The sequence below is a fragment of the Otolemur garnettii genome, unplaced genomic scaffold, assembly GCF_000181295.1.
Source record: "Otolemur garnettii isolate 467f Iridium unplaced genomic scaffold, OtoGar3 scaffold00233, whole genome shotgun sequence".
NCBI lineage: Eukaryota > Metazoa > Chordata > Mammalia > Primates > Galagidae > Otolemur > Otolemur garnettii.
Window position 1 is genome coordinate 621,119 of NW_003852628.1, and position 12,699 is coordinate 633,817.

Below are 12,699 nucleotides of genomic sequence, written 5' to 3' on the forward strand. Positions count from 1 at the left end.
TGTATGTGGCTGGCACCTTAGCCGGTTGAGCTATATTGTTTGCGGGTCTGGGCTGGATTCGAACCCGCCAGCTCAGGTGTATGTGGCTGGCGCCTTAGCCAGTTGAGCCACAGGCGCCAAGCCCCAGGGACAGTTTTCAGCAGGCCTTGCATCTCTAGCCTAGAGGACAGAACCCCTGACCACCTCCACACCCTAGACTCTAGAACAGTTTTGAGGGAGTCACAGACAGGACAGAATGAGGAAGGAGCAGCTTCCACATGAGAGGGAGGGCCCAGGGTATGGGGGTATGTAACTCCTTTTCTCCAGAAGCCCCCCTGAACCCTACTTGTTGACCTTTCAGCCTCTGTCCTTCTGACCCACACCCATTTCCCCAGGTGGTGAAGGCTGCAGCCGAGGGAGACAGAGACCGGGTCCTGCAAAAATCCCGAGACCTCAAATTCCTCACAGGCTTTGAAACCAAGGTCGGGAGATGTTGGAGAAGCTGGGAGAGTGGGGAGCTGTCATCTCTACTGAGGGACTCTGGGGGAGCATAGGGGATACAGCTTGTTTCTACTGGAGAGAGTGGAGGCTATATGTCCAAATTGGGGAAGTAGGAAACTCTGGCTATAATGGGGGCTCCAGGGAGCAGTGGGGGTGATGCACTGCTTGACTATTCAGAAGTCCTGGGGAAATGGGCACCACTTGTGTGTGTTCTAGCGGTCTGGTGGCTGCTTGTGGGTCCTGGGGGTGGTCAGAAAGGGGCAGCTGTTTATCTGTAGACAGTAGAGGGCTGCTTATCTGTAGATGGGTCTGAGAGGAAGTGAGGGGCTGTTTATGTGGGGAGAAATAGGGAGCTACATGTTACTAGAGGTTCAGGAAGGAGTGGAGATCTACTTATTCTTGAGGGAGTCAGAGGCTTGTGTTTGTACTTGAGACTTGAGGGAGCTGAGGGCTCTATGTCCTTACTGGTGCATCTGCTGTCCCTACCCCTAGGCCTTCTCCGATGCCCATGTGGAGGCAGTAATGATCTTGGGAGAACCTTTTGCCACCCAGGGCCCCTATGACTTTGGGGCAGGGGACACTGCTCGTCGCATACAGGGCCTTATCCCCGTGCTGCTGCAGCACCGGCTGCGCCCCCCACCTGAGGAGACCTATGCTCTGCACCGCAAGCTGGCAGGGGCTTTCCTGGCCTGTGCCCGCCTCCATGCCCACATTGCCTGCAGGGACCTCTTCCAGGACACCTACCACCGCTACTGGGCCAGTCGCCAGACATAGCCATTGACCAGCAGCCTCCTGGCCAGAGAGGACCTTGGGGCAAGTCCCTTCTGACTGCCTTCATGGGAGATCCCAGCCCAGAGTGGGCCACCCCCTGCTGTAGTATCGCCTATCCCTGGCCCCTGTGCTCTGGATCCCAGGAGGCCCCTTCGGTTTCCCAGCTTTGCCTACTTCTCCTCTTTGGCCCAGGAGCTCAGGAAGCCTGGGGCTGAGGACCTTCCAATTTCACGGACTGTGTATCCTGCTCCTCCCCACTCCAGAGTGGACAACCAGGAATTCTAAACCAGGGAAACAACTTATTTCTGCCATCATGTTCAGGAGCCCTCAGCCCTCCTGCATGCCGTTATGGAAAACCGGACTCGAGAGGGGTAGCCCCTCACCTCTGTCTCCTGGTCTCCGAAAGAGAAGAGATGGTGGAGAGATGGTGGCCAGTGCGTGCAGCTCTCCCCTTTGCCTCCTTCACTCCTCTACCAGCTGCGTTCTCCTGGGCTCCAGCCTGTATGTGTGTTTGTGTGTGTGTGTAGGGAGGTGAGGTGGGAGGCGGGGTTGAACCTTCAGTTGGAATAAAATCGGCCCTCCCCTTTCCCTAGCTCTTTTCTCTGCTAGGGGTTGCGGGGAGGAGCTCCCCAGCGGCCTCCAAGTGCAGATGGCCAGCCCCTCCCTCCTGTTTGAAAGCCCCAGCCCTGCCTGGACCATCTGTTGCCAGGAACCTCCTTTTCCCCTCCCCGCGTCCCCCCGCCCCCGTGCTGACCACCTGCTCGAAAGGCTGTAGCAGCTGAGAAGGCCTCCCCCCTCCTCCACGCCTCTCGTCGTCCAGGCTTCCCCGCTTCAGTCTCCCTCCCCTTGCTCCCGGCAACCTAGCCTTTACTAATGGGCCCTAATGCCCCTGCCAGCTGCTTTGCCAAAACCACAGGACTGGGGGAGGAGCGGGGGTGCAGAGCGGCCATGACCGCTCCCTGGTCCAAGTCTGGGGCCCCCGCCCCCAAAGCCGAACGGATCCGGCACCAGGATGTCGGGGTCTGTTCATTTCCCCCTCCTCTTCCTTGCAAAAAGTGCCTCGTCACTGCTTCTGCCCGCCCCCGCCAGGCTGGGAGAACTGTGGGGCTGTCCGGAAGATTTGGGGATGTGGGGCGGCAAGGCGCCTCCAAAAGCAACTCTTTCGGATGCGGAAATGGAGGGGATCTGAGGTCTGGGGTCACGGAAGGGAAGGGAGCCCACCTCTGGATAGATCTGAGGAAAGGACTCAGCTAGGATCCTATGCCTGCTCTAACAGGGACTGGCCAATGGGCGTGGCGGGGCGGTGGCCGCACTGGAGAAGGCGGGGTTGTATTTGTATGGGGGCGTGGCCTGAGGGCCAAGGGGCGGGGCTGGAGCCGGCTAGGCGCGGGGCCGGGGCGGGGTTTTTTTGCATATATAGCAGGCCGCGGGCCAATGGGCGGGGCTGGGGCGGGGAGCTGAGGCAGGAGGGACGATCCCCCGCCCCCGGAACGGAATCCTCCCGGGAGTCGAGCAGGCTCGCGCGTGCATCCCGCACCGTTCCCCGGCCCCGGGCCCGGGCCCGCGTCAGACCGAGCTGCCGCCGCCGCCACAGCAGCAGCAGCAGCAGCACTCGGGGAGCCGGGTCCACCAGGGGCCGCGGGAGGCGGGGGTGCCCGGGCCCTGGATGTCTCGCAGCGCGGCGGCCAGCGTGAGAAGGGCGGGAGAGGGGGGCTCGGGTCGGGGGCGGCGCCGTTGCTGATGTGGCGGAGGGTGGGAGGCTGTGGCGGCGCCCGGATGCAGAGAGTGGCAAGGCTGAAGAGAGTGGTCCTGGGTGGGGGTCCAGGAACAGGCCTCTACCAAGCCAAAGCCCGGGAGACGGGGGTCTCGGGTACAGACTTTTAGGCTATCGCTTGCCAAGGCCCTGGAAATAAGAATTCTGGACATACAGCTCCCCCCAAATCAAGGACAGGGCTGCAGAGATTCTAGGTACAACTCCCTAGGCAAGGTTTTGGGGATGAGCCTCCTCATATTAAACCAAGGCCTCCAGGAGGCAATTCCAGACCAAATCCCTACTTCTCCCTGCCTGAGGGGATCTCTGAGCCCAACACCTCCCTAGGCAAGGTCTCGGGGATGGGGTCCCTAGGTAACTGCTTTCCCACCAAGCCAAGGCACAATCTGTCCCCAACCCTCAGAAGCATTCTGGGCACAGCATTCCCCCCAAACCTTGGGCGGCGTCCCAGGTACAGCCCCTTCTCAAAACAAGGTTCTAGAGCGTGGGACGCTATCCCACCCCAGCCTGAATGAAATAAGAATTTCAGGCAGCCTCCAATCCCCCCACCTCAGAATTTGTCAAGGGTCCCAAGGCACAGGTCCCCTAGGCCACCCCCTTTGTCCCCAGGGCTGCTCAGCTGTCGAGAGAGAGGCCCCACCCGTAGACAATGCGCCACCTCCCCCTCCTGGCCTTGGCCCCCCAAGCTCTAGGATTTAGGCTGGGCTGGGGGCGGCTCCCCAGGGACCGGGTGCAGCCTTGTCTGTCTGCAGCATCCGGGCGGTGCGGGAGGCTTTGTGTGTGGTACCTGGGGGAAGGGGGGAAGTAAGCAATGGGGAGGTGGCTAGGATTGTGACCCTGTGTTTGTGTGACTGTGGCTGTGTTCATGTGTGCATGGGCTGCAGCTGGTGACTGTAAGAAATCCTGTGTCATGTGTCTGTGCGTGCTTGTGGTTGTATGTGGTAGTGTCTGTAATTGTGTCTGTGTGTGACCCCAGTATTTGTGTGACTGTGTGTGTGTATATGATAGCTGCTCACCATCCAGAACCGTGTACTTTTTAGTCTGTTTGAGTGTGTGCATGGTTGGGACTACAGGGTTGTGTCTGTGTTTGTCTTTTGTGACCTGTGTTTGTGTGGCTTGGTAACTATAACTGGATATGTGACAGTATATGTGTTGAGTCTGGGGTTGGGCATGTGTTTGACTGACAGGATGTGGGTGGAGTTGTGACTGTGTGTGTAAGTGGAATTGTGTCTGTGATTCCATGTCTGCGTCTGCGTGTGACTCGTCCAATGACTGAGAATGTTGTTATATCTATAACTGATTTTATATACACAAGTGACACGCAAGTATCTATGCAGCTCTGGGTGTGTGACTTCCACTGTGTCTGAAGTTATGTTGTGTCTATGACTAGAGTTGTGTGATGGTATTGTGTATGACAGGGGTTGTATATCTATAACTATGTCTCTGTGTGTGACTAGGTTGTGTAGATGACTTTATATCTAGCTGTGTGTATAATACTGAGAGATTTGTGTGTTTATAGTCTTGTATGTATGATTTGGGTTGTGAATTTGACTTGGTGTCTTAGTCTGGCTGACTTTTATAAGGGGCTATTTAATTGTGTGTGACCCAATCTATGGATGTATCTGTGTGTGCTGGTGCCAGGTAAGTGCGTGTGTTTGTGGGTATGTGTAACTATGGCTTCTATACTTCTATATTCCTGTGTGTGACCTGCATGTCTATGACCCCAGGTGACTACATGTGCTTACATCTGTGTCACAGTCTGTGAAAGTGTGGGTGTCTATAGCTGTGTGGTTGTTTTTTCTGGGTGTATATATGGGTGCATATGTGCTGGATGACCTGGGTTTGAATTTGTGTGATTTGGTGATGAGGTCACTGGACACTGGCTGATGACCTGGGTTTGAATTTGATAAAGTCTCTGAAGGCTTTGTCAGGGACCAGATCTTCTGTATAAACCAGCTCTAAATGCCATGTCTTTTTTTTTTGAGACAGAGCCTCAAGCTGTCCCCCTGGATAGAGTGCCGTGGCATTACAGCTCACAGTAACCTCCAACTCCTGGGCTCAAGCGAGTCTCCTGCCTCCGCCTCCCAAGTAGCTGGGACCACTGGCCCCTGCCACAACGCCCGGCTATTTTTTGGTTGCAGCCATCATTGTTGTTTGGCGGGTCCGGGCTGGGGATTCGAACCCGCCACCTTAGGTGTACGTGGCTGGCGCCTTAGCCGGTTGACCTATAGGCGCCGAGCCGGGGTTAAGCATTCTTGTGCATACTCCCTGCTGTGTACTTGTGATGTGGGAAATTAAAACTGTGCTTATGTCTCGGGTGTGAGATATGTGTGTAGGTGGGGCTGTGACTTTGCACACCTGTCCAAACAAGGCTGCGATTATATGTGGCCACATACCTATCTATGTGACTTTTGTATCCGCATGAAGAAAGATCATATGTTTCTCTGTGATGGTGTAGCATGGTATGGCTGTGCATGGGACACTAGTGATATTATGACCATGAAAGATAGCTGAGTAATGTGGACACGGGTGTTGTGTGCATGTAGGACCACTTCTGGAATGTGTCTGACTGTGTCTGAAGATAGTATCCTGAGGAATAGTAGTTTCTGGGTGGTGGCTGTCAGTGGCTCAATGAAGGACTATAGACTATCCATATGGGTGTGACTGTCACTGAAGAACTGCTTGAGCTCAGGAGTTTGAGACCAGCCTGGGAGAGAGTGAAATCCCGTCTTTACTAAAAATATATAGGCACCTGTAGTCCTAGCTACTCAGGATGCTGAGGCAGGAGGATTGCTTGAGCCCAAGAATTTGAGGTTGCTGTGAGCTAGGACATTACAGCATTCTAGCCTGGGGCAACAGTGAGACCCTTATCTAAAAAAAAAAGCTATGTTGGCGTGAGATCAAACATGTCAGTCTGCCTGTGTCATTCAGTACCAGATATTAGTGTGTAAGTAACAGTGGAGGTATGTGTGACAAGTAGGTGTAGCTATGAATATGTCAGTGCAGTTCTGTCTGGGTGGGTTTGTGACGTGGGTATCTTGGGTGGGTGCCTGAGGAAACGTAATTGTCATGGGGTGTGGTCATACATGTGTTATTCTAGTGTGTGTTCCTGAGCCCCCTTCTTTGTATGTGGCTAAGAAAAGGGAAGTGGGGCGGCGCCTGTGGCTCAAAGGAGTAGGGCACTGGCCCCATATACTGGAAGTGGTGGGTTCAAACCCGGCCCCAGCCAAAAACTGCAAAAGAAAAAAAAAAAAGGGAAGTGACCAAATATTAGTAGCTGGTGTGACCAAGTGTCTGTGGTGAGGCCTCAGCAGGCTGGGACACTCTTACAAGTATGTAGACAAATGTCTGTAGTAGAGAGTATGTGTCTGTGACCATGAACATGTGGCTAGATGTTTATAGTGGTAGCTTTCTGTGGCTGTGACAGTTTATGTGATCTGAGGTGTATCTGTGATTGTGTCTGTGTGTAACCAAGTGTGCAGAGCTGTAACCAGGTTCTAGGGACAAGTGCAGACCAGGTTTTCTGTAGACATGAACTGGCTGCATCCATGTGATGGTATGTTTGGGTACAGCCCTGGACACATGTCTACAGGGCAAGGCCACTCTCCTCACACCATCCTCCTTGAGAGATGGAGGGTCTCTTAAGTCTAGCCCATCCCAAACAGATTAGCTCCCAAACACACCTACTTGTTCCTGGGCCCTGGGAACCAGGTGGCTGAACTGTTGGGTAACAGTTGCCATGGCAACTAGGGCTTGTGTCAAGGAGCCTGGATGGAGGGGGCCAGATGAAGTCCAAAGGTGGGTTGAATTAGGAGACCGAGCCCCACACCAAACAAACTTCTTAACTTCTCCCTCCCTTGGGCAGGGCGGACCCAGGAGGCCTGAGCAACGTCTGCCCCCAGCCCCTTGTGGGGCCCCGGGGCCCCTTGAAACCTCCAGGACGGAGCCAGGTTAGTAGTAACCAGCTTGAGACAGGCAGGTACTGAGTGAGTGGATGGTTGTGCCTAACATGACCAGAGGAACTGTACCAATGGTTACTCAAGCTTAATCTCATCTATGAGTGGATACCCTCAAACATCTTCCCTGCAACCTCAGTGACAGTCAGCCCTGCTCATTCACAGACAATTATACCCCCTGACAGCCTCACACTCACAGATGCAGGGTTGTACATACTGTTACACATCTGCAGACACAGTTAGATGATCTCTTTCCAATCCACACAGCAACAGATACCCTTGAAGATGTGCTTCAGTGGGTGTCCATTCCCACGCACATGTACAAGCACCTCTCTGTTTACAGGGACGGAGCTTTACACACCAAGAGAGGCATGTTCCCAGACCACACCCAGACTCTCACTCAGCCAACCACAGGCACTTGCCAGGTACAGACTCTCAGATACACACACTCAAAGATACACTCTTGCACACAGTCTACCAGAGAGCGCAGACAGACCCACACTTTTACAGGCAGTAGCTGCACTTCCACAGAGACAGCCTCACAGATAGCACACAGGGACCGAGGAATTCACAAAGCTACAGTTTTACAGTCTCACAAAGAATAGTTGGCACTCTCATAGACAACAGTGACCCTCCCAGGTAACACTTACAAACATATGCCCAAAGACAACACCCTCATGTTCTTGCACACTCTCACAGATGCATCACTGTGCAGAGGCATATGAGCCTTGCCTCTGACTAGACACAGTTGTCACAGAGCAGCTGTGTCTCAGAGTTCCAGAGCTAAGTCAACATCCCTCACACTCACACCCCCATGCTTGGTGCCTGCACCCTGACCTATCCAGTTGCCAACTCTTGTATCCTCTGATCACCCTGCTGCCTGACTCTCATACCGCTAAGACCCCAACCCCTATGCCCTCTAACCCCATGTCCTTCTATACCTCACTTCCCCTCCTTTGGATCCACATGTCTCTTGTCCATCACAACCCCAGCCTCCTAAAGCTGTGATCCGTAGCTTGCCACCTCAGACCTCCATGCCCCCCAGCCCTCCGCCCACCCCGTTTCTGAATCCTCACTGCCCTACTCTCACACTCCCCTGCCATGCATTGTCTCTTTTCTTAATGTCCCCTGACTTAAGCTTTTGTTCCTATGTTCTCTGACCCAGTGACCCCACTATGATGTTATCTGACCTTATGTTCGCTGAACATGCTTATGTGACTCTGTGCTCCCCGTTGATCCCCATATCTTCTTCTGACCTCCACTCTTGACCCATACCCTTGTCCTGCCTCACCAGACGGGGCGGGCACCATGAACAAGTTACGACAGAGCCTGCGGAGGAGGAAGCCAGCCTATGTACCAGAGGCATCGCGCCCACACCAGTGGCAGGCGGATGAGGACGCGGTGCGCAAGGGCACCTGCAGCTTCCCGGTCAGGGTGAGTGGGCGGGGTGTGCGGCAGTGGGCAGGGCCAGTGTGTTGTGAGCTTGGCTGGGCAAACTTGCTAAGGGACCTGCAGTATGACAAGAGACTTACCTCTCAAAGAACAGTGGAGCCTGCCCAGGCAAGGACACCAAGTCCTCAAAGTTAATATTAAAAACCAAGAGTATTCTCTTGTAGCAGGAAAACTTACCTCTGGGATGTCATGTCAGGGGTCACCCTGTTCTATAGGAGCTAATAATATCCAGTGGTGAAACCTCTATGGGAAGGTAACGTTTGCAAAGCGCTTCTCTGTTCTGGGGTTTCTGGTTTAGAATGCTACCCTTTACAACATACGCTACGCTTCTGTGAGAGAGATAGCAGGATTCAGGCATAGACAGTGGAGCTCAGCTCTTCTGGCTGTGCGAAGGCCAACCATGATCATAGCCCCTCCACCTTATTTTCCCTTCTTCCAGAAGTAGACCCAGAGTGTGAGGGGCTCACTGGGGAGGTGCAGTAAGTGCTAGTGGGAGAGAGGGACGGAAGGCAGCCAACAAAGGGTATGTTATTAAATTGCTGCTGTGAGCTGCTGTGCTCCCTCTGGGGAACTCTGGAAATATCCCACCTATACAGGTGAGAGAGCTGGGGCTGGAGTACCCTCCCTCCTCTCAGGCATTGCAGGACCCTGGCTCACATTCTTACTATCTGCTTAACAGTGAGCCAGTCGTCAGGCACAGAGATGCAAATATTGGTATTCATAAGGAGCACAGTACGGTGTTAGACCCAGACGTATAGCCCCAAAAAAATTGCTGTGATATGCCATGCTTCAGTTTTCTCATCTGAGCTAGGAATGAGATAGCCACCTTGTAGAGTTGAGGTGCAGAATACGTGAATACGTATCATGTGCTGAGAATATTGTCCGATGCATGGCAAATGCTCAGTAGACACTGGGAATTACTGACTGCCATGCTATTTCATGTCCCCCTGTCCCCTCACCCAAGTACCTAGGCCATGTGGAGGTGGAGGAGTCCCGGGGGATGCATGTGTGTGAAGATGCTGTGAAGAAGCTGAAGGCGGTGAGTGAGGGGCAGGAGTGAGGGAGGGGCCAAGGTCAGACAGGACAAGTCAGCCCTGACCTGACCAGGTCCCTCTGTCCTCCTCCTTAACCCTAGATGGGCCGAAAGTCTGTGAAGTCTGTCCTGTGGGTATCAGCTGATGGGCTTCGAGTGGTGGATGATAAGACCAAGGTAGGAGGCTGGTGGGGGTAGGGGTAGTTACCAGCGGGCCTTTTTCTTCACCCTGCTCAAATTGGGACCAAGGATGCCTTCCCACCTCCTCTGGGATATCCCTCCCTCAAGGACCTTAAAATAGACTATGCCATGTGCTCACTTCATAGTCATAATTTGAGACTGAATACTGTGGTTATTTGTGAGCTGGTACATGCGTATGGATAGTGGGTGAGGACACAGACTGCAGCAGCTGCCTCAGCTCTGATCCCAGCTTGGGGATCCTGGGCACAAGATCTGGGCCTTGTTATGTCATCTAAAATATGGGGATAATAATAGACCCTGCTATTAAATGAGAAAGTATATGCAAATTGTTTGAGATGGTACCTGGGACATTGTAAGCACTCAGATCATGGAAGGTTAGCTGTTATATGTTTATTGTCAGTCTGCACAGCCAGATGAAAGCACCATGAGGCCAGGATCTAGATTTCTGTTTGCTCACCATTGATTGCCCTGCCTTCAGACTGTCCCAGGAGATGCCAGGACATGCTGAGAGCTGGGTTAATGACAGAACAGGATCACCATATTTGCAGGCAGTTCTCTCAACCTGAGATACTGTTCCCTGCCTTTCTGCCTAGTTAATTCCTCCTTCAGGAAGCTCTGCTTGACTGTCCCCAAGTTGGCTTTCTCCATCCTGGCCCTGACCTCTCTTCCTGTGTTCCCTCACCCAGCCCTGACTCTTTTGTCCATGCCTCCCTCGTCACAGCCTGGCTGTGACCCTGGATGGTCTCCATCTCATGATGGGTCTGACTTCCCCTACTGAACTGGAAGCCCTATGCAGACAGGGACCGTGGCTGTCTCATTGACTCTTGGGTCTCCACCCCATTCAACAGATATTAAGGGAATGCTGAATGAATACTTGAAAGACAGTTCATCCTCCTCTCCTGGCATCCCTGTCCCCTCCTAGGATCTGCTAGTAGATCAAACCATCGAAAAGGTCTCCTTTTGTGCTCCTGACCGCAACCTGGACAAAGCTTTCTCCTACATCTGTCGTGATGGGACCACCCGCCGCTGGATCTGCCACTGTTTCCTGGCACTCAAGGACTCCGTGAGTATTGCTATGGCTGGCCAGCTCTTCTTTCCCATGCCTTGGCATTCCAGCCCCACACTGGCAGGCTGTGCAGATTCAGGGGACAGTCAATTCACCTCCCTGTGCCCAGATTCCTCATCTGGAGAAGGGGGTGTACTCAAGTTCCTTACTTAGAGGATTATTGTCAGACTTGAGTGGGTTAATACAGGGTGTTTGATGCCTGGTACCCATGAATCACTCAGGAAAATGCTGGTTATCGTCACTATCATCATCAGTAGTTTTTCATGGGCATACAGTAAAGTGGACAGATTGTCAGATCACAGCTCCGTGAATTTTTGCTTATGCATAAACCCCACTCAGATCAAGTCATAGAGAATTTGCTGACCCCAGGAGGCTCTTTTGGTCCTTATCAAACAACACCCCACACAGCATCCACTGTTCACTCAGCCTGTGGTTCATTTTGCCTTGGTTCTTTTTTTCTTTTTTTGAGACAGAGTCCCACTTTGTTGCCCTAGGTAGAGTGCCTTGGCGTTATAGCTCTCAGCAACCTTTAGCTCTTGTGTTCAAGTTATTCTCTTGCCTCAGCCTCCAGACTACAGGTGCCTGCCACAATGCCTGGCTACTTTTAGAGACGGGTCTTGCTTTGGCTCAGGCTAGTCTTGAACTTGTGATCTCCGGCAGTCCACCTGTCTCAGCCTTCCAGAGTGCTAGGATTACAGGTGCCTTGGTTCTTAATAATTTAGGGCAGTTAAGGTCCCAACCGAGAATCTGATGAAAGTGACATATGGACCATCCTGTGAGAAGCATTCACACAGTTAAGATACTGAGGCTTGTGTCAGAAAACTCCTAAATACCAGTGGTTTCAGTGAAATAGAAATTTGTTATTGTTTCACGTCAAGGAAACCTAAAGGCAGTCAGCATGGCATTGGTGGCACCTTTGTGTTCATCAGGAGCTATGGTTTCTTTTATCTTGTTCCTTCTCTTGAGTGTGGCTTCCACTCCATGATTCAAGATGGATGCTTATGCACCAGCCTTCACATCTCCATTCCAGCCAGCACAAGGAAGGGAGGCATGAAGAGGGGTATACCCTCTCCTCTTTGGGAAGCATATAGTCTTTTACTTACATCCCACTGGCCACAACCTAGTCACATGGACATCCCTACTTGCAAAAGATGATGGAAAATAGAGGCATTATTCTGCCCTGTTCCTGACTCTACAAAACTCTGATAGGAAGTCACAGTCTCTGTTCACTACATTAGCCTCATACTCCTAAGACTGTGTTTGGTTGCTAGAGTAAAAATTAATCTGGCTAATTTAAACCTAGAATGACATTACAAGAAGGATATGAGGAATCTCACAAAATTGGAGAACAATTAGAGGACAGTCTCAGAAAGGGCAGAAAGCAGATCAGCCTTGCAAATTGAACCACTGGGCAACTTTTTTAGGGCAACACTGCAGAAGAAATTCTACAACATTCTGGGTTCAAATTCCAATAAGAGGGTATGGGATTACTCTCTAGCTTCAGTCGCTGTCTTCCCATCAGCCAGCAGAGGGTGAGCACCCAGACTGACTTATACAATGTTGATGAGGAATTCCCTACAGGGACACTGGGGTTTTATTATCAAAAACAGGAACAATGAAAAAAAAAAAAAGAAAAACAGGATCAATGGTGGATGCTGGGCAGAACATATAACACGTATCCATCACAGGCCCGAATAGCCTTCACTCAAAGCATATCTCATCTTCTTTCTCTTCATTTTTCAGAAATACCCACTGCAAATAACTCTGAGCCTATCCTCTAGTACTAATCAGCGTCCCCAACTTTGCCACTCACACATACAATTCAGGACTAAAACCAGACACCAGACATGGAAAACAAATTTGAGAATAGCAGTGTTGATTACTCACTATTGATTTGTGCCTGCCAGGGGCTGATGTGGAGGTATTAGGAAGCCCAGAGCCCATAGCAATTTCTTTTTTTTTTTTTTTT

The 12,699-nt window shown here is 52.1% G+C and overlaps 2 protein-coding genes across 2 annotated transcripts in view; both read left to right on the plus strand.

Annotated features, from left to right (window-relative positions):
* Positions 1–1,839, plus strand: part of COQ8B (coenzyme Q8B) — a 23,660-nt gene extending 21,821 nt beyond the window's left edge. The window contains exons 13-14 of the mRNA XM_023508246.1: positions 341–461; positions 973–1,839. Coding sequence (XP_023364014.1) covers positions 341–461; positions 973–1,254 — 403 coding nt within the window. The 3' untranslated portion in view covers positions 1,255–1,839. The remainder of the gene's footprint in view (positions 1–340; positions 462–972) is intronic.
* Positions 1,840–2,752: 913 nt separating this feature from the next.
* Positions 2,753–12,699, plus strand: part of NUMBL (NUMB like, endocytic adaptor protein) — a 23,616-nt gene continuing 13,669 nt past the window's right edge. The window contains exons 1-6 of the mRNA XM_003802100.2: positions 2,753–2,941; positions 6,888–6,972; positions 8,273–8,412; positions 9,395–9,469; positions 9,566–9,640; positions 10,587–10,727. Of these exons, the coding sequence (XP_003802148.1) occupies positions 2,918–2,941; positions 6,888–6,972; positions 8,273–8,412; positions 9,395–9,469; positions 9,566–9,640; positions 10,587–10,727 (540 nt within the window). The 5' untranslated portion in view covers positions 2,753–2,917. The remainder of the gene's footprint in view (positions 2,942–6,887; positions 6,973–8,272; positions 8,413–9,394; positions 9,470–9,565; positions 9,641–10,586; positions 10,728–12,699) is intronic.